The following is a 21,493-nucleotide window of genomic DNA, read 5'->3' on the forward strand; positions in this document are numbered from 1 at the left end:
CAAAAAAAAATAATAAAATAAATAAAAAAAATAAAAAAAAACTTTTCCTACCAAAAACTGGGAGGGAAAAAAAAATAAAAAATCAGTGAACATGTATTTTTCTGTTAAAAGACATTTTTATTTTTATTTTTTTTTAATGGGGTAAACAAATTACAACGCACCCTCGCATATTTGTGGTTCAACATTTTCAAATTTTATTATTGGCAGTTTTTTATTTTTTCCAATTGATAGCACCCTTTATTAGCTGTAAAAACAATTTATTTACTAATTGCTTTGCATTGCTTCGGTGCCATCTGGTGGCATTTTGCTGTCAAGGAAGTACGTTGAAATGAATTCGTTACATCATACATTTATTTACCCCGCCTGAATCGCAGACTAAAGGTTCACGGTCACGCTATTTTTTTTTTTTTTAAACAGCTAATATATCTATTTTGGTCTAATGCTTGTTTTTACTGTGTGTAATTCCACTGCAAGTATTAAGGCCAATGTATAAACCTCTTGTGACAATTTTGCCATGCGTGATATTTGGAAAGTCTGTTCTCGAATCCGTGCGCCTTCCATCATCTTCCGATGTGCGCTAGCAACCAACAGAACCATGTACCTGTGCTGTGGACCGCTCACGGGGCCTCCACGCTGTGACACACTACATTTGCCCCGCCGCTGTTTGCAATGAACGGGTTGGTAGAAGGGGGGATGGGGGGGGGGGGGGGGGGGGGTATGGGAGGGAGGGAGGTATAAAAGAAAAGAAGTTTCAGTCCAGGCAAATCAAGACAGAAGCCACCGATGACACTGACGTCCCTCCCCAAAGTGACAATGAAAGGCGAGCGGCCACAGAAAAAAACAAAAACAAACAAAAAAAAAACAAAAAAAAAAACATGTTCATTTATTCATGTGAAGACCACATCAGCATCAGCATCAGCATCAGCATGCTTGTAAGACCTTTTCGTTACGTTTGTAAACAAAAGGCGCTAGGATACTTCCGGGTAGCAGAAAATGATTGGCTACCACTGACCTCAACTAAATCCATGACAAAAACCTGTTTTGTTTTTTTTAAATTTACATTGCACATCATCAACCTTTTAAAATAAGTGCACAAGTCAAATATATATATATATATATATATATATATATATATATCTCGATGACAAAAACCTGCTCTGTTTTTTAATGTTTTTTTTTTTTTTAATTTACATTGCACATGGTCAGCCTCTTAAAATAATTGCCCAAGTCATTTTTTTTGCAAGAATTATTGTTGATTTTTTTTAATATATATATATATATATATATATATATATATATATATATATATATTTTATTTATTTTTTTAATTTACATTGCACTTCACCCTTTTCAAATAATTGCCTAAGCCATTTTTGGGCAAAAAAATATATTTTTTGATAAATTGATTTATTTTTTATTTTTTGTAAATGTTTTGTAATTTACATTGCACATTGTCACCCTCTTAAAATAATTGGCCAAGTCGTTTTTTTTTGCAATAATTATTATTTTTTTTAATTACATTTTAAAAAAAATTATTATATATATATTTTTTAATTTACATTGCACATCGTCACCCTTTTCAAATGAGTCATTTTTGGCAAGAATATATATATGTATATATATATTTTGATAAATCGATGACAAAAACCTGATTTTTCAAAATGTTTTTTTTATTTACATTGCACATCATCACCCTCTTAAGATATTTGCCTGTCATTTTTTTTTATTATGTTTACCTAAATCATCTCTTCATGATGCATGATTTTTGTGCACCCTGAAAAATCTGAAAAAAATAAAATAAAAATAACTTGGGCGATTATTTTAAGAAGGCGTTGACATGTAACAGCCGATCCGAAATGTGCAGAATCTTTCACACAATAATACGTCATAAAGTATCATGAGCCGAATAGCATAATTCATTTTTGAATGCTTTCAGAAACCAGAAACACAGCAAAATCAACAAATGCAAAAGTCTAGTTAAATTCAACGTATGCATCTGCAAAACTAAGAATCTTGACATAAATTCTGAGTATTTTATTTTATTTTTTTTATTGTTCTTGCCACCCGGAAGTCCAATCGCTATCGTGGTGAAAAGGTCCATTTATTATCCAGCTCATGAATGCAAATCTGCTGCACTAAAAAGCAAACATTTAGCGGCATTCCCCGGGATCTAAACTACAGGAGGAAGAATTCCGGGAAAGGTTAATGGGAAAGATTTTCTGGTAACCTGAAGGTATGATGGGAGGAAAAATAAGAGAAAACTGGCTCTCTCTTCTTGGATAGGATGCACGGTAAGTGAGAGAGAGGATAGATGGAGGAGCGGAAGAATATTTGAGGACAGATCTCGGCATGGGAAGGGGGTGATTTTTTTTATTTTATTTTATTTTTTTTTACTTTTATGGGAATCGATAGCCCCTTTCACACTGCCCAGCTTTTTCTTTGGAGGACAAAAAAATCTTGATGTCCTGTTAGAGTTTCGATAGTAAAATTTACTGGAAACTTTGTGTGAAAGGGGCTACTAAAATTCTTGCAGCAAAAGGTCCTGGTGGAATTGAAGAGGGACGGGAAAAGGAGGCGAATACGTTACCGATCGCCGCCGGCTCGGAGTGCTCCTCCCCGAGGCGGGACTTAGCGATCCAGATCCCGTGTCCAAATCGTCGGCAGATGACCAAGATGACAGATCCTGTGGAAAAACACAAGACGGACACGCTCAAGTTCAGTCCGGACAAAAAAGCTTGGATGAGGGAACACAAGCGCAGAATACAAATACAACTATTTTCTGGAAACAATAAAATAAAATTGACACCACTGCAAAATGATCAATTTGTCTGATTTTGTACCACTGACGCTCATTTAAAAAAAACAAAAAAAACAGGCAACAAAGATTATTTAGAAAAAAAATCAAAACATAGAAAACAAGGATGCAAATTACCAAAGTATACAAATTATTATTAATAATAATAATAATAATAATAATAATAATCATAATAAGGTGATTTGTTTTTTTTAACGTAAGATGACAATTTTTCAAATGTAACAAAAAAATATAAAAATAATAGATGGAAAAATCTAGAAATTAGATAAAATATTGCAAAGATTTTACAACAAAATATACAAAATATTACATCCAAAATACTTAGGTATTAGAAAATGAAAAATATTAGTTAAATAATACTTATAACATACAAAATCTATTTTAAAAAATAAAAACAAAATACCAAAATAATAGAAAATTAAAAAATGCAAAAATGAGATATAGAAGACTAAAATATTAAGATAATAATAATAATAATAATAATAATAATAATAATAATAATAATATTTTTTCAAACGGAAGATTAGAATTTTTCAAATGTAAAAAAAAAAAAAATACACAAATATTAGCTGGAAAAATATAGAAACAAAATAGCATTAGATAAATCATTGCACAAATATTACAACTAAATATACAAAATATTACATGCAAAATACTTAAGTATTAGAAAATGAAAACATATTAGCTAAACAATACTTATATCATACAAAAAAATACAAACAAAATACCAAAATAATAGGAAATTAAAAAAATACAAAAATGAGACATAAAAGACAAACATATTAGGGAAAAAGATGGATCAAAATACAACAAATATTGCATTAAAAGTATAAAAATATTCAAAAAAAGATTAGAAGAAAAATACATAATTATGGTTTATTGATTGTAATTTATTTTAGGTTTATTTGGCCGTAGTGAGTTTGCTATGTGTGTGTGTGTGTGTGTAAATGTAAAACAATAGTGAATTGAAAATAGCAATTTGCATTTGAACAGGCTGCAAAGGGAAAGCATCCATTCCACGTGAATCTCTGGCGTATTGGTCGCGAGGAGTTCATGTACCTGCTGACTGCTGGTCATGTCCAGGATCCTGGCCAGCTCCCTCAGGTCCCGGGTGACCTCCTTCAGCAGCAGCTTAAGGCGGTTGCCGATGACGTGGACCTTCTCCTTGGCCTCCAGGCAGTCGCCGCTCTGCGAGTTGACCAGCAACTGCAGCGCCATGTCCTGCAGCGACGCCACCTTCCGCTGAGAGTCCAGCAGCTCCTGACGGATTTGCTGCAAAATCGCACGTCACAGTGGATATTGAGGTTTTTTTTAATTCAGCCAACAAAGCGAACGGAATTTGGCAGACATGTTTCAAGAATTTAATAAATGAATAAATAAATAATTCACCCCCTTAAAGCCAGTTTGTCTTGGAAGCATTTGGTAGGCATGTCTATCATGAGTAGACCCACCCAAAAAAAAAAAATGTTAAGAACACATGACAGAATAGAGACAGGTCGCTTGGAGCATTCTCGGGGGGGGGGGGGGAAGGAAAAGAAAATTATTTCCCTTAGAAACATACAATTTGGCAGACCAGTCTAGCATGAGATAAAAAAAGAGAAAAAAGTCTCAAGAAGCCAAAAAATAAATAAAAATAATAAAAATATTATTTTATTATTTTATTTAATGAAAACTAACAAAATAACTAAAATAAAAAAAAAACATTTTTTAAAAGGAAAATAAAATAAAAACAAAAATGAACTGAAACTACATTTTCCGTTTAAAAAACTAAAATTAAAACTAATTACAATTATAGCGAAAATATCTTTCATTTGAGCTTTTTGGTAATTAACTAATTTGCTCCCAAAAACATATAAATACGTTCTATTTTAAACATTACCATACTCCCAAAGACGTATTTATAAAAAACATTTTTATGTTTTTTTTTTTTTTTTAATTCTAGAGCATAAAGAAGTCTTTGATGCTGCCTCTGAACTGAAGAGAATGCAATGGTAGTTATTACACAAACGGCCAGTAGGTGGCAGCAGGGTATAACATATCAACCAGGGCCATGTTTTTCCCCACTGTTTTAAACAGATTTGTGAATAATGATGAAACTTAGCTATATTCTAATGCTAAATGATGCAAAACTGAAATTAATAGTAATAAAATTTTTTTCCTGATGAAAGAAGAGACTTTTTGGCACACCCCTAAACATAGCTATATTCTAAGAAAAATACTAAATATATAATATAATATAAAATATACTTTTTTTCATCCTGATGAAAGAAGAGACTTTAATCTTTCTTGTGGTATGTTTCATGTTTTTATAGCACTAGAACACAATATTCTGTGGGCCTTGCAAAATCAGTCAAAATCCAGTAAAACACCTGGGAGTGAAGTGGGTTGCTTCAATGAAAATGGCTGCCAGTGAATGAGTTAATTTAATACATGAGCCTTAGGGGTTGATTTTAAATGTGATTTTAAGCATTTTTATTTCGATATTAACCGGAATAAGTTTGAAAGTGTTTCACAGGGAAATCATGTCATCTAGCAGCAGCCAATAGAAAAGCACTGTCAGATGATGTCGTTCCTAGGAGACAATTCTGCGTTCTTGACTTTTTCACACAATACTTTTTTTTTTTTAAGAACAAAAATTATATTGAAACTAACTAAAACTAAGCTAAATTAAAGTAACCAATTGTTAAATAACTAATAAAAAACTAACAGAAAATAATCAAAACGAACTAAATAAAAAAAAAAAAAAAAAAAAAATGAACTCAGATGTAAATTCCAAAACGATAATATTAACCCTGCTTTGAAGTTGAGGAATTCCCCCTGGAGAATAAACACCGACTGGATTTGCGTACCGTAAGCGCCTTATGGTGCTCTTGCAGGGTGTCGCTGTCCTGGATGGGGTCGATGGGGACCACCTCGTTACGCCTGCGGTCGATGTTTTCCAACCACAGCAGCAGACCGTGACTCATCTCGTGGAAGTCCTGTTTTGGGGATCAGCAGGTGCTTTTTCAAAATGGCGTACGGCATCTGAACTTGAATATTTATTTCCTGATGACATTTAATATGTTTTTGCGCCTCAGAACGTTGTTCACAAAAACACTGAGCAAATTTTATGCCCCCCCCCACCTGACACTGCATGAGGGCCCCCTGTAGCGAGGACCTCCACTCGTCCAGCGAGGCGGCCATCTTGTCCCACAGGTTGTTCATGTCCTTGAGTTTGGCCTGCAGCTCTTTGGACTCGTCCGTGTCTGAGTGCACAAAGTCGGCGCTGCACAGGTTGATGGACAGCACGATGCCCTTGCGCTTGTCCCAGGCTCTCTGCAGCTCCTGGACACAAGCGGAGCCGGTGAAGAAAACTCGGAGGAGGGTAAACAAGTCGTTCTCAACTTAGGCTTCTGCAAAAGGTTTGAATGGAGGCAACTCGACTATTTTGTTTGTTGTGAAGATGTTCCATCATGAAACCAAAAGGCTTCTTCAGTTCAGGTTTAGGTATGGACGTGTATTTATGTCAACAGCAATCCAACTAGCTTGAAAAAAAGTAACTTACTTACTTTACTAATTACTTGATTTTAAAAGTAACTAAGTAAGATTACAAGTTACTTTAATACTTACATTTAGCAGATAATGGCAATAACCCTGCTTTACATAAAAAATGACACCTGGTTTTGCCATATCATTGAAAGTGCATTGATACTTAAAAATAAAGATTGCTTTTATGGAAAAACAAATAAATAAATAAATAAATAAATAAAGACAACCTTTCTGACTAACCATAATTATTTGTATTTAATACTTAACTCATTGAGCCATTTTTTCCAGAATGAATTTGATAATGTCATGATTTTTCTTGTACAATTAATAACTTTCAAAACTAAATTTCCCCACTTACTGTCGACTGTGCTGAGGAAGTCGGTAACGACCGATCATGGTCCCTCACCTGTTGTCTGGGTTTGGTCAGCAAACTGAGCCCTGATTGGTTGTTACCTACTTCCTCGGTGCAGGTGATGTCATCTTCAGATGACAGCAAGTGGAAAAATTAGTATTTTAAGGTATTAATCGTACATGAAAAATAATGTTACCAAATTAATTCTGGACACAATATTGACTTTTTGCTGCTGAAAAATGGCTCAATGAGTCAAATATCCCTTAACATAAACTACTTTTCTTTAATAATATTTTTTAAATGCCGTCTTTCTAGACTTCACTGAGCATAAATATTTTTTCAAATAAAAATGAAAATGAAGGCAGTCGTTTTTAATTGACATATATCAAAGTTGTAATGGAAAAAATTTACAACTAGACCAAGTACAATTTCTGGAGATATTGCGTGGGAATGCTGAAATCGGAATGCTAATAGCTGAATGCTAAGATTTTATTTATTTATTTATTTTTGAATTCTAAGAATTGAATGCATGCGGAATGCTGATGAAGTAAATGGAGAGATAAATTAAGAAATTATGGGGGAGAAAAGTGTGGAAAATAAAAATCACAATAACGTGAGAATGCTTCAGCATTCCCACAATGAGTAAAAAAAAACAACAAAAAAAAAAACAAAAATAAATAAAAAAAAAAAAAAATAATAATATATATATATATATATATATATATATATATATATATATATATATATATATATATATATATATATATATATATATATATATATATATATATATATATATATTTTTTATTTTTATTTTTTTTTTATTTTTTTTTAAATAAATATAACAATAGCATTTGCGGACCTCCTGCAGTTGCACAATGTGGTGGGACTTTCTCTTTTTTTCTTTTTTTTTTTTTTTTTAATGTAGTGTTATTAAAGCTAGAAGCCTTTTTTTTCTCTCTCTCCTTCCTCCATTGTGGTTTATGTAATATGGTAGTTAAATTACTTGATAATGCGTTAACCGGCACTCCTGCACATGCATCAGAGGCATTCTTCTATTTTGGTGGACTCTAACCTCTAATTTAAGACCTAAAGAAACCTTTTGCATGAAACCTCTTCAACGGTTGCGGATTATGGCGCGAATCCACACCCAGACGTTGAAACAACCACCTTGAGCTTCTTGATGCGGAACTCGATAGTCTGGATGTCGGTGCTGAGGTCCAGCCGCCGCAGCTGCTCCAGCTCGTCGCCCGCCTCCCGCAGCCACGTGCGGATGTTGTTGAGGTCCGAGTTGAGCTGCTGCCACTGCTGCTGGTTCTGCTTGGCGCGAATCTCCTTGCTGAGGTCCCGAGCCTGCAGGAGCTCCCAGCGTTCGATCACGCCTGCGGCAAAAAAACCCCCACTAAGTCATCGATAATGACAACTCGGGCCCGACCGATACGGTCTTTTTAATGAAAGCAGCAGCAAGCAGAACAAACGTATAAAATGGCCGCTTGTCGGCATGCTGCGTGACTCACCAGACGTTTGGGACTCGGAGCCGCTGGGATTGGCCAGTCCAGCCGCCACCGTGTCCTCTTCCTCTTTTAATTCGTAGCCCATCCTCTTCACCGTGTCGATGTTGCCGCGACACTCGCCCAGCAGTCTCATCTGCAGCGCACGCAAAAAAATAAAAATAAAAAAAAACAGCGGCACTACTACAGACGTTTCAAGTGATAAGTCAAAATATGGTGGTTTAACACGAATACACAAAAAGTATATAATATCAATATGAAAAAATAAATCAAAATACATATGACTAATACAAAGAAGTATATTGGTATATTTTTGGTATATTTTTTACAAACAAATTTTTAAAATAAAATAAAAATACATTATAATAAATTACTTCATTATAATATATATATATATATATATATATACACACATATAAATTACTATACAATATATAAATTATTTTATGTAATATTTCAACAAACAAAACAACATCTAGCATAAATTATACAATAAAAACATCTTACTCAATTATAATACTATTTTATTTTACATGATATATTACGTAGATTTATTTGATGCAAAAATAATGATTTTATTAAATAATAAGTTTATAATACGTACTGTTACAAAATTATTATTATACACAACTATGTGATATTTTATTATTAAATCTTCATATAATTTCTATTTAATAAACAACAAAAATATGTAATATACATTATGCACATTTTATTTGACTGACTAAGCAAATAAAATAAAACAAAACAAAACAATAAAAATAAATATTTGTAATATATTTGTTGATTATAAGTTTCTAATACATATTTTGTTTCAAAATTATTAGACACAACTGTGATATTTTATTATTAAATCTTAATATAATTTATATTTAATAAACAATAAAAATATGTAATATACATTATTATGCACATTTTATTTGACTGACTAAGCAAATAAAATAAAACAAATAAAAAGCAAATAAAAAGAAATATTTATTAAATATTTGTTGTTTATAATAATCAATACATACAGAAATAGAAAAATATAATCATTATATCAAACAAATTGCTTCATTAAATTATTAATACAGTATAACCTAAAAAATATATAATAAAATAGTAAGTAATAATAAAAAAAACATAAAAACAAAATCATTAAATGAATTCCAACCAAACCAAACATACATATCCCATGTAGGAGGCATCCAGGTCGACGGCGGCCGACGTGCGGCTGCGGCTGCTGTCGGCGTGCGGCGGCTGAACGTCCGACGAGGCCACCTCTCCTGCGGACAAAAATGATTCACATACACTCATCATCACATCATCACTGAGAATACATCTGTGTGAAAAGATCCAAAGTGAAAGGTGCCGTCCGTCCAGACAGGGACACGACACAGGTGAGGCAAGTAGAAAATCATTCGCATCACCCGGCCACTGTGTGGACGGAAGCTTGTACACAGATCACGTGACGCTAACCTGCCCAACCGCTTTGCCACTAGAAGAGGGAACACAACAAGCAAAGAGGTTTTATAGACCTTTTCATGGTGATTGTAAACAACACTGCAGGTGCCATTTGCCTGAGTACTTCCGGGTGGCAGAAAAGGGACTTGAAGTGAAACAGATGGCGGTCGTAAACAGAGACAATCGTAAACCGATCATCGAGTTTGTGGAAGACATTTCGTCACAGCTTTGAATAACATGTTTGCTTTGGAGTACTTTAGCAAACCGTAACGACTAGCCTGCTAGCTAACGTTAGCTCTATAGCACACTGTCTTGGTCAAACAACATCCAAAAGTAAGGATGGGAACCTCACGATACGATACGATACGATACGATACGATACGATATGCGATACAAGGCTCACGATAACGATTATCTCACAATATGAAAATACCACGATTATCGATATATTGCTCAGGTAATAAATCCACGATAAAACTAATCATATAATAATAATAATAATAATAATAATAATAATAATAATAATAATAATAATAATAATAATAATAATAAATAAATAAATAAATAAATATATATATATATATATATATATATATATATATATATATATATACACACACATATAAAAAAATATATATATTAGATAAAAATGATAAGAAAATTTTTTTTGGGTGATGTCTTCTTCGCCTGAAGACTTGCGCCCATTTCTCCGCCACTCTTATGAGGCACTCCCCCTAGTGGCCGGCCAAATAATTGCTCAATAAAGTAATGAACAATGGAGTATAGTGGCTGTATATTAACTACAAATATCGCGATACTTGCGTAGACGTATCGACAATCTATCAGGAGACAAAGTAACACAGTATCACGATATCGACATATTGTCACACTCCTAATCCAAAGGTTTGTTGACCGTGAGAACACTTAAGCTTTTGCCACCCGTGAGTATGCGTGACGTGACGTGAAGTGACGCGGTGGTGAAAAGGTCTATAGCCACACAGCACACAAAGCAAAGTGAGAAAGAAGTGGCTGGGCTCGGCTCCATTTCTGTGAGGTCACAGCTTTTTTTTCGAATTGAGGTGACCAAAAGAAATGGAATAGAGCCCCCCTATGTGTTAGAAAAGTGCTGCTATCAGTTACCGACAGTGGACATGAACACAAATCCAAAAGTGGTGAAAATCTACGAAAGGCGCCAGTGAGTTTGTTATTCCCGGAGGCGAGGCATGCCAAGTTTGTTAGCACGTTGCCTACCAGCGGAGCACCTCAGAGTTTTCTCGGTTAGTTTAACAAAGGCCTCCGGGTTCTCTGGGATCACTACATCTGGAAGACACATCATGAAGCACACACACACACATTCAGCACTGGCCATTTTATACGGTTGACCCTCCCGCCATTTTGTTGACGCTGTAGGGGCTCAGCTGAGGCCATGACGCTGCCATCTTGCTTTCTGAATCATTAACTAGTAATGCCAAATGTATCATATATGATACTTGACTTTCTGAGGCCTATCTCCCATCAGTATTATTTTTTTTCATTTTTTTGAAAAGCCAGATGTATATTATGCAATACATGTGCTGTACAAATAATCCACTAGAGGGCAGTATTTCATTCCTAAACAGCTAAACAGATTCCCAGTGATGCGACAAGATGGCCAGGTTAAAGGAATGAACTACGGGTTTTTTTTGTTTTTGTTTTTTTGCTTATAATATATTTAAAAAAAAAAAAAAAAAAAAGAGAAAGTGGGAAATAAACTCTATTCTACTGGCATAATTGTAAAAAAAAAAAAAAAAAAAAATACTAATTTTGAGTTCTTTAAATGTGTATAGTAGCACTCTTAAAAAAAATATTTAAAACAAGTAATTAAAAAAAAATCCTGTTTGGTCAAAAAAAAAAAAAAAAAACATAATTAAAGTGTTTCAACGAAATGTGCTTGTCTTAATATTTTTTTTTACGTTTAAACATTTTCTTGTTTTAGGCCAAAAAAACAAATGTTCGTCCTAATCGTGATTTCAATTATTACCGAATGAATAAATGATTAATATTTTCTTCATAATCGAGCAGCCCTAAGTGAAATAGTATCAAAAGACCAGGGTTAATATTGTATTAGAATTTTCATTTAATTAGTTTTTATTTCGTTTTGAGTTATGTTTTTTAAATTTAGTTAGTTTTAATTAGTTTTCAGAGTGGTTCTGTTAGTTTTTATTAGTTTTAATTATTTAATAAATGCTTAGTTTTAATTAGTTTCAGGATTAGTTTTAGTTTTTAGTTTTAGTTATTTTTTTATTTTTTATTTTTTAAAAGTACTTTTGTTTTATTTTATTTCATTACCGAAATTGTTTTTTGAATTTTAGTGTTTGTTTTTTTGTTAAATAACCCTGAAAATGACACATCATTAGTACTGGATGTATGGTGCTGATATATTCAATTATGTTTTTCCATACTGATACAATTCCAAGTGAACTAATGTCACTTTTTGGCTTTCAAATAACAACCACCCTGATGATAAACTAAATTAAGAATTTTTAATGATTATTACGTAGATTTCATAGTAGTACTCCTTCGCAAAACAGTCTATGTGATTACGCAATAACACCATCAAAAACTCATTTAGCAACGAGTTTACAGGGCCTACAAGGAAGGTCAACTGGAATCTAAGATGGCAACGTGGGCATCTGCTGACCTGACAAGGCGGAGGCGGGCCGCTGCAGGAAGTCTCCCTCCTCGCCTTGCTGCTCCCTGAGGGCACGGCCGGCGCTCTCCAGGCCCCGGCTCAGGTCGTAGTCGTGGTCCCACTCCAGCGGGATGGAGTCCACGCTGGCCGGCGTGTCCCGGCCCGAGCGCTGCTCCGTCCGCAGCTGCGCCGCCAGCGAGGCCGCCGAGCGTCCAGAGGAGGGCAGCGGCGACAGGAAGCCGTCGCCCAGGCGCTCGCTCCACGGTGGCAGGCCCGACAGGTCGCCAGACAGGTCGCCGGGCTCGTCCAGCTCCAGCTCGCGGTCTGAGAGGGACGCTTCGGCATCGTCCTCGGCCAGCTGAAGGAGAATGAATCAGATGAATGGACGCGGAATGATGACACGTTCAACAGGAAAAAAATCTGTGAGCAATTGGCGCAATTCAACGTTATTTATAAAGCACTTTCAAATGACCATCGCTGCATACATGGAATAAAAATCCGTCATGCAGTAAAGACAGGTAAAACAAAATAACACACAATTAATTAATTAATTAATTAATTAATGAAGTTAATATCTTAAGTAGGTAAGTAAAATTATATTAATAATAAATTAATAACACACAGTTTCATGGCACCAAGATGCAAACAGACCGTGCCAAAGTAGTTTATTGCGCTTAAAAAAAAAAGACAATACTTTCTGTTAGCTTCATTTTTGTTATTTTCCATTTAAAAAAAAATATATTTTATAGATTATTTTTGCAATCCTTCTTGAACACATTTAAGAATTTTATTTTCTATATTTTGGAGAGTTTTCCAGATAGTTAAAAAAAACAAAAAAAAACAAAAAAACAAAAACAAAAAAAAAACGAAAAAAAACGAAAAAAATAGGAAAAATATTTTTTTGTGCTTACATTTTATTTTGATTCATTGTGCATTCAAAAAAAAGACAGTATATATTTTTTTCTGATTGCCTAATTTTTGTTATTTTCCAGTTTTTTTTATTTTTTAATATATATATTTTTTAGATTATTTTCTAATTTGCAAACATCCTTCTCTTTTGGTCACAAAAATATAAAAAAAAACTTTCAAAAATAGGGCACATTTTTTGTGTGCTTACATTTTATTTTGATTCATTGTGCATTAAAAAAAAAAAAGACGGGATAATTTTTTTCTGGTATATATATTTCAAACGCCCCCTCAAAAACATCTATGGATTTTATTTTCTATATAGTTTCATGCATTCTTATCCATCTATCTCTCCATCTACTATATCTATCTATGTCTCGACAAATGTTGATTGGGGCTTACGGGGAGGCGGATGAGCTTCTTGTAGTATCGCTCGACCCGTCCGAAGACCTCCTGGCAGTAGCGCTGCAGCTCCTCCAGCTCCTCCTCGATGACGGCGGCGTCCAGCGGCTCGCTCTTCTCGATCAGCGCCTCGCCCTGGTGGAAGATGCCCTCGATCTTGGCCGTGGTCAGCGAGATCTCCTGCTGGAACGACTGCGGGATACACAGTATTGTTCGGATATTTGTATGTACAGTATTTCGTTGGATACCAAAAAAAAATAAAAATCTGATTTGTTACGACATGCTAATATGAAAGTGAACATGGTGGTAAGGATTGAGTAGCCTTTTGGTAATCCTCCGCAGCCACTCGAGGTTTTTTTTTTTTTTCCTCACCCGGAGCTGTTTGACCTTGGCCTGGATGTCGCACTCGGAGAAGTGCTCGATGTTGGTGAGCTGCAGGTCCATCTCGGTCAGCCACACCAGGATGCCGTCCCTCGCCGTCTCAAACTCCTCCCTCTGACTGATGAAGTGCTACACAATCAGGAAGAAACACGTCCTTGTCAAAATGCAAACTAAAAACGCACACATGCGTACTTTTTCTTCTTGCGAGTTGTACATTACCTTGAGGCGGCGGAGGATGGCCGCCACCCTCTTCTGCAGGTCGTCCCAGCGCTGGTTGGCGCTGCGGGCCATCTCCTTGAGGCCACCGCAAGCGTCGGTGCGGTTTTCTCTGGCCAGTCGACGGTACTGCTTGTTCAGCAGTTCCAGCTGCGTCAAGCTTTCGTGGACCTGCCGCTGGAAGGCCTACGGGACAAATGGGATGGACAAAGCTCAAAACGTCTGCTTCTAAAAGTGCTACTTGATCAGAGTGTATATAGTGAGGTTTATTTTTCTCTCGTGAAAAATTAGGATTTCATCTTGTAATATTTTCACATCGTTTTTATAGGGATACTTGACTTATTTAACCATTTTTGGCAGTCAAACATTAATACTTTGTTGATAATAAATTTGACATTTTTATTATTTTTCATGTACAATTAGTACCTTTAAAACACATTTTGCAACTTGCAGTCAACTGGGGCTCTGAGTGGAGCAGTGGAACAGCCTTCAGTGCCAGTTGGCGTGGGTTCGCTTCCCCGCCTGGGAGACCACGTTTGTGTGCGTGTTTGTGTGAATGAATAAAAAAATAAAAAAATAAATAAATAAATAAAATAATAATAATAATAATAAAAGGAAAATGAAATCACGATGTGCTCAGCGCTCACATGTACTCAACCAATCACAGCTCAGCTGTGTGAATGTCACATGACCAAACCTAGAAAACAGGTGAGCCGTGATTGGTCATTACCTGAGCACTGAGCACATGTGATGTCATTTTCAGTCGACAAAAGTGGCAAAAGTATTAATTGTACGTGAAAAATAATTAAAGTATCAAATCACTAGAGAAAATATTAACTTTTTAATGCTATAATGTTATATAAGTGAAGTATCCCTTCAAATGAGGACTTTTATCACAAAATTGCTAATTCATCTGTAGAAAACGATCTTTCTTCTTGTAAAAATAAAGTTTAATACCGGTATTTGTAATATTTCAATTCCATTGGTCTAAATATGAATTTTACTTCATATAATAACTACACTGACCTTGTAAAATTATAGCTTTACTTTTGTGTAAAAAAAAAACAAAACAAAAAAACTATCACATTACTTCTTTTTTTTTTAATGTGATCTCATATTTTAACTTTATCCTCAGATATGTTTCTTTATCAGAAATTGTGATTTTATCCTTTTAAAATGTTTGTCCTCATATTATGACTTGATTCTCATCATACTTCAAATTTAATTATCCTGAAAGCATGCCCTTTTCCCTTATAAAATTACCCCTTTGTCCCCCGTAAAAATGCATTTTTCTTATAAAATGACAACTTTGTCCTAGTAAAAAAAAAAAAAACAAAAAAACAAAAAAACAAATCAAGTTTTTCATTTTTTAACACCTTGTAAAACTATTAACTTTTCACCCCATATTTTTTTCTCAGAAAACATTTACTTTATTCTTGTAATTTTCCTGAAACTAGGAAGTTTCCTTAAAAAATACTTTATCCTAAAATTGTAACTTTATTCTCTTGAAACTTGAACTTTTACCCCTCATATAATTCAAACTTTCTCATAAAACTGCCTTTTTTTTCTTGTAAACTTATGACTTTTCCTCATAAATTAACGTCTTTCCTGCTGTAAAATTATGATTTGGACTCGTCAAACTCCAACTCTATATTCATAATATTATTTTTCATAAAATCACAACATTCTTTTTTTTTTATCCTTCTAAAACTAGGGCTTCTTTTGATCCCATAACAATGACAACATAATAAATTGTGTACCTCAAATTTCTTGAGTTCCTCCTTGGCTTCGGTGTACAAAACCCCAGAGGAGTTGGGCAGTGCGGCCGTCTGCTCAGAAGCGGCCAGCCACTCCTCAAAGCGCGTAAAGTCCTCCAGGAATTTCTGCCACAAACGCCACGTTTCCTCAATCCTGCATGCCAATGTGCAGTTTGGTGAAACATCAGAGACTCCAGTCACATGACCTGACTCGAGACAACTCGGTAAAAAACGACAATGGCAACAACACGCGAGGTTTGCAACTCAAAAAAGACGAGGCCGTTACTTGAGTCTCCTTTCCATGGAGGAGGCGCAGATGCTCCTCCATCGGCGGTCCAGGCTGCGTGTGGCCTGCTGGATAGAGTCGCACTCGGCGTCGGTGGCGCAGGCGTCGCAGTCGTGCAGCAGAACCTCGCACAGGTTCAGCACCGACGCCACGCCCGTGCTGTGCTTCTCGATGTCGCTCTGAAGTTCCTTGAGGAAAAACAAACAAAAAAAACACGCACATTGTGTCATGTTCAGTCTGCACTAAATAGAAGATAATGTGAACCTCCTGTGGTTCTGCATTTGCAAATTCGCCGATTCACAGATTTTTGGGGGTGGATTCAGGATAGTTTATTGATCCCTGAAAGGGCAATTCCGAGTCACAACTTGTCCAAGAAACATGAAAAACAACACAAAGCTTTTCAGTCTCCTGAAATTCTTAAATAAGAAAAAAACATGAGGAAAGGGGGAGGGGGGAAACAAGGTTCCTTTAAAAAGGGGGCACAGTATGAAACTATTAAAAACTTCAGCACAAAAAGCCACATTATAAAAGACATTTTGTAACTTACCACTAGGGCTGTGCAATTAATCGAAATTCTAGTACAATTATAATTATTCACTCCACAATTACAAAAACAGCATAATCGCCAAAAAAGAAAGAAAGAAAAGATTATTAATACTAATTATGAGTTGTTTTAATTTATACATTTGCACCTTTTTTATATTTTTAAAATAACTAATTTTTATAAATTTTGTTTCGTTCACAAGGAACTTACATAAATATATTGTTTCAAAGAATTGTACTTGTCTTAAGATTTTTTTATGTTTAAAAATGTTCTTGTTTTGTACCAAAAATTTTATAATCGTCCTAATCAAGATTTCAATTATTACCAAAATAATTGTGATTAAAGGGATACTTGACTCATTGAGCAATTTTCAGCAGCAAAAAGTTAATATTTTGTCTATAATTAATGTGGTAACTTCATTATTTTCCATGTGCAATTAATACCTTTAAAAAGTAAATTTTCTACTTGCTGTTGACTGATGATGACATCACCTGTGCTGAGGAAGTGGGTGACTTCCATTCATGGCTCTGTTTACTGACCAAACCCAGAAAACAGGTGAGCCGTGACTGGTTGTGACCCACTTCCTCAGCAGAGGTGATGTCATCATCAGTCGAGAGCAAGTAGAAAAATTACCTTTTAAAAAGGTATTAATTGTACATTAAAAATAATGAAGTTAGCAAATTAATTCTGCACAAAATATTCACCTTTCACTGCTGAAAAAATTTCAATGAGTCAAGTATCCCTTTATTAATATTTTCTTCATAATCTTTAAAAAAAAAGAAAAAAAAAAGAAAAGAAATACATGGATCTAGAATTCATAATTGAGCAGCCCATTAAGTTCCATACACGTTTTAAAATGGCTTCCCCCCCCACTCAAACCGAGCGCCACCTGCTGCACGTCGAGCTTCCGCTGAATGTCTTGGAAGTCGCAGGAGTCGTAGGCGATGGGCTGGGACAGTTCGGTCTCGATGTGGGCCAGCCAGGTACGCAGGCTGCTCATGTTCTTGTCCAGCTGCTGCACGGCCACCAGGGTTTCCCTCAGCTTCTTCACCCTGACCATGCCATTCAGATTAGAAATTGGAATTTGCGCGGAGATGAAATGGTCGACTGTCCGTCTCCTTTACCTGGCTCCGATGAGGTCCAGGAGGTGCTGCCAGCGGTCGTTGACTTTGGTGAGCTTGTGCTGGATTTCGGCAGCCTTGCTCGGGTGGCTGGCCTGGGCCAGGCGCTCTCCCAGCTGGCGGAGGTGCAGCTTGTTCTCCTCGGCCACGGAGATCTCCTCCTGGTAGTCCTGACGGTGACACGACGTCGTTCGTTAAAAGCCACAATTTTGTATTTTGAGACAAATGCCAACAGGAGTTTGAGATACCCCCTCCATAAGCCCCCTCGAAAGTTGATTATTGCATAGACTCTAACAGAAATAAAATGCCCGAATGCAACCCAACTTATTCGACACCACTTTATTTATAGAGCACTTTAAAAACAACCATTGCTGCATACAAAGTAGAGATGTAACGATATCCAAATATCACAATACAATATTATCACGATATGAATTTCGCAATACGATAATTATCACGATAATGTGGGGAGGTTGGCGATACAAAAAAGGTCAAAATATTGAAAAAAAAATAGCTCATACTAAAAAAAACAAAAACACACAATATTACAATATAATTAGTACATGGTTCGGTTTGCGACGTGTGGGATGCGTCAAAATACTTGTGCTTCCGACTTTGTGCCACTCGGAACTAAACTGATGTGCAAAATCACATCTCGCCTCTTTCGTGGCATATACCCCATGGATTTTAAACATAGAAGGGCCAAAACATGCCTTGTGAAAATTAATGAAAATTCAATTGCACTAAAAAACAAAACAAAAAAAACTAGCCACCAGAGGGTGCTAGAACTGCACAAATAGAAATCAACCTGGCTTTTTTAACAGATGTGCTGCTTTTTAATATCGTGACATTACGACAATGTGGCATTTTTAATATCGCGATATCACAATATTGCTGTTATTGTTACAACCCTAATACAAAGTGCTGGAAATAAAGTAAGAATCAGAGAAATGAAAACAAACACAATTAAAATGGAATCCAGTAGCAACAAAGAAAATGAAAACAGCAAAATTGAACCCTATGGAACACCCTATCACAGTGGAACTAATTTCAAATATTCCCTTTCTTTCAAACTGGCTAAATTAATCTCCACTTTGCATCTCCAGATGATTCAAAGGCTTCAAATGGAAGATTCCGACGCTCCAAAAACAAAAAAAAAAACAAAAGAAACAAAAACAAAAAACAAAAACAAAAAAAACGTACGCTTTTTACCTTCCGCAGCCGCTCGATCATCTCCTCGATGCTGACGTCCCCGTTTTGCGACACCTTGCTCTCCATGCCGGTGAGCCACTCGCACAGCTCCTTGTACTTGGCACTGAACAGGCTCCACTCGTTCAGCTTGTCGGCCACCTGCTGTCCGCGCAGGGATAGCTACCAAAAATCCAACGACATCGGCAAAGTCAAATAACGTGCAGTGCAGAAGGTACAAGTGGTGAAAGTAGGACGGAGTGGTTTTGTGTTTCCTGTCTTCTCTGCAGTGTAGCACAAACAGGATGTCGTGCACAAGGTTTCAGTGCAGCTGTTTCATCAACTTTGCAAAAGGAAATCTCAAACTTGAGATGTATGTTTATAGTCATGGCTTGAAGGTATCTCTATGACAACATTCAGTAAGAAATACAGCACCACCTAGTCCTTGAGGCAAACATTAAAAAATACCCCACACGGTATTTTGTACAAAATTTGGATACTCATTTTAAGTGTGATAACTAAGTCATTTATGAATATTCTTTTACTTTCTACCACTCAAAATGTTCAGTGGCATCAGACCTATCCAAACATTTTCTTTTTCTTTTTTTTATTTATTTATTTTTGATGGTCTCTATAGACAATAAAAGCAATATTGTGCATGAGTCCAACGAACGCTGATGTTTATATACTTTTACAAAAAATACCAATCAGGGCAACTCATTGCCTAAAAATAAAAAAGGACGTTGATTTTTGAAGATCTCAACATTCACCAAAACTCATTGAGCTTTACACAACTCACCATACCTGGCAGGAAAAAAAAATTCCATGTTAAGGTTTATTAAGGCATTTTCAAATTTGGTTTAGAATATGCCAGTACACCAACGTGCAAGTATCCCAAAGTGGCCTGGGATGCGAGGGCCCTTTATAGCTGTTCGTAGCTCTAGTTAGGGCCCGAGCAGTGACTACTGCGAGGTCCCTATATAATTATTATTATCATCATTATTATTATTACTATTATTATTATTATTGTTATTATTATTATTCTCCGCAAACCATGTCTTTTTAAAATAATTTAGATGTTAATCATACTTGCTCTATACATAAGTTTGTACTCAGAGGTTCTTGAATCTTCAACACCGTCACCATATTCTAAAAATTCTTGCTTCGGCATTTGCACACAACTTTGTTCCAATTCTTTGGTTATGATTTAGTGATAGATTGATTTTTTTTTTAAGGCCTATACAATTATTAGTAGTCAAGGAGGTGAATAACTGATATTTCAAGGCGATATTCACCTGCAGAAAGAGGCAAAATATAAAGCAAGTAAATAGTTCCCTAAAGTAAATAAAGTTTTCCAAAATTTCAACATTATTTCTTAATTTTATTTTATTTTTTAAACTTAAAAAAATAAAAAAGTACATGGAATTATTTTTTTAATAATAAATATAATAAATATAAATGTAAATAAATCAATAAATGAAAAGTTCCCTACGTCTCACTGAGCAACAAATTTATGCAAATGTCGCTAATTTGAGGTTTTTGTCAGGGTTCGTAAAAGCTTTCAAAAGATGTTCGCAGACAGTGAAAAATTGTCTACGTTTGAAATATCTTTGCCTTAAAAACTGTCTGTGAACATCTTATCCTGACGAAAACCCTAAATTTGCAAACGCTCACAAGCGTTCAGCGCTCAGTGAGATACCAGCTTTATCGGCCTTCAGATTCGTAAAAAGGCCGCTGCCGCATTTTGACAAATATTGGCGCCAATAATCGGTCTATCTATCATTATTATTATGATAGCGGCAAAAGTGTTGCGGGCGCATGCGTCACCTGGTGGCAGATTTCCTCCCACATGCGATGCAGCAGATCGATGCGCTCCCGCAGCACGCACAGGTCCTCGGGGCTGATGTAGCACGACAGCGACTCCCTCAGGACGGCCAGGTGGGCCAAATCTCCGGTCCAGCCTTCGATGGCGCCCTCCAAGTCCTACGAAAAATGCGTGACGTCAGTCAGTCCCAACGCGGAAAAGCAGCTATTGGGATCTAGTGCACCTTGCAGCGCATCTGCTGTGCCTGCAGGTCGTCGTGGTGATCGGGAAGAGGTTGAGAGAGTTGTCGCTTGAAGGCCCGAAGCTTCTCTAGAGACGCGCCGATGCCTTTGTCACAACGCTCCCAGTCCTGTCATGACACAAAGGAAACTTGTTTTGGACTTTTTGTCATACCATTTTTTTTACAAAAAAAACAAAAAACTGAAAATGTTTTTTCTTTTTTTTTTTCCAGATCAAATTTAAACTTAGACCACATAATGTGTGATGTTTTCTTGTAAAAATTCTCGTAATATCTTGACAATCCATCTGGTCCATAAAATGACTTTTG

The 21,493-nt window shown here is 35.8% G+C and overlaps 1 protein-coding gene across 20 annotated transcripts in view; it reads right to left on the minus strand.

The window, feature by feature from the left end:
- syne1b (spectrin repeat containing, nuclear envelope 1b) overlaps positions 1 to 21,493 on the minus strand; it is a 167,890-nt gene that overhangs the window by 6,545 nt on the left and 139,852 nt on the right. For 18 of the 20 annotated variants that reach the window (XM_077539645.1, XM_077539660.1, XM_077539659.1 and 15 more), the window contains 20 exons: positions 21,170 to 21,295; positions 20,949 to 21,104; positions 19,146 to 19,304; positions 17,937 to 18,103; positions 17,702 to 17,864; positions 16,269 to 16,456; positions 15,986 to 16,136; positions 14,229 to 14,411; positions 14,001 to 14,138; positions 13,629 to 13,820; positions 12,330 to 12,678; positions 10,901 to 10,969; positions 9,374 to 9,471; positions 8,213 to 8,342; positions 7,866 to 8,077; positions 5,939 to 6,139; positions 5,665 to 5,793; positions 3,875 to 4,087; positions 2,588 to 2,683; positions 602 to 660 (listed from right to left, as the gene is read on the minus strand). In XM_077539645.1, coding sequence (XP_077395771.1) covers positions 602 to 660; positions 2,588 to 2,683; positions 3,875 to 4,087; positions 5,665 to 5,793; positions 5,939 to 6,139; positions 7,866 to 8,077; positions 8,213 to 8,342; positions 9,374 to 9,471; positions 10,901 to 10,969; positions 12,330 to 12,678; positions 13,629 to 13,820; positions 14,001 to 14,138; positions 14,229 to 14,411; positions 15,986 to 16,136; positions 16,269 to 16,456; positions 17,702 to 17,864; positions 17,937 to 18,103; positions 19,146 to 19,304; positions 20,949 to 21,104; positions 21,170 to 21,295 — 3,179 coding nt within the window. The remainder of the gene's footprint in view (positions 1 to 601; positions 661 to 2,587; positions 2,684 to 3,874; positions 4,088 to 5,664; positions 5,794 to 5,938; positions 6,140 to 7,865; positions 8,078 to 8,212; positions 8,343 to 9,373; positions 9,472 to 10,900; positions 10,970 to 12,329; positions 12,679 to 13,628; positions 13,821 to 14,000; positions 14,139 to 14,228; positions 14,412 to 15,985; positions 16,137 to 16,268; positions 16,457 to 17,701; positions 17,865 to 17,936; positions 18,104 to 19,145; positions 19,305 to 20,948; positions 21,105 to 21,169; positions 21,296 to 21,493) is intronic. The other 2 variants (XM_077539653.1, XM_077539662.1) reach the window with 2 other exon arrangements.

Source organism: Festucalex cinctus, chromosome 12 (genome assembly GCF_051991245.1).
Source record: "Festucalex cinctus isolate MCC-2025b chromosome 12, RoL_Fcin_1.0, whole genome shotgun sequence".
Classification (NCBI taxonomy): Eukaryota; Metazoa; Chordata; class Actinopteri; order Syngnathiformes; family Syngnathidae; genus Festucalex; species Festucalex cinctus.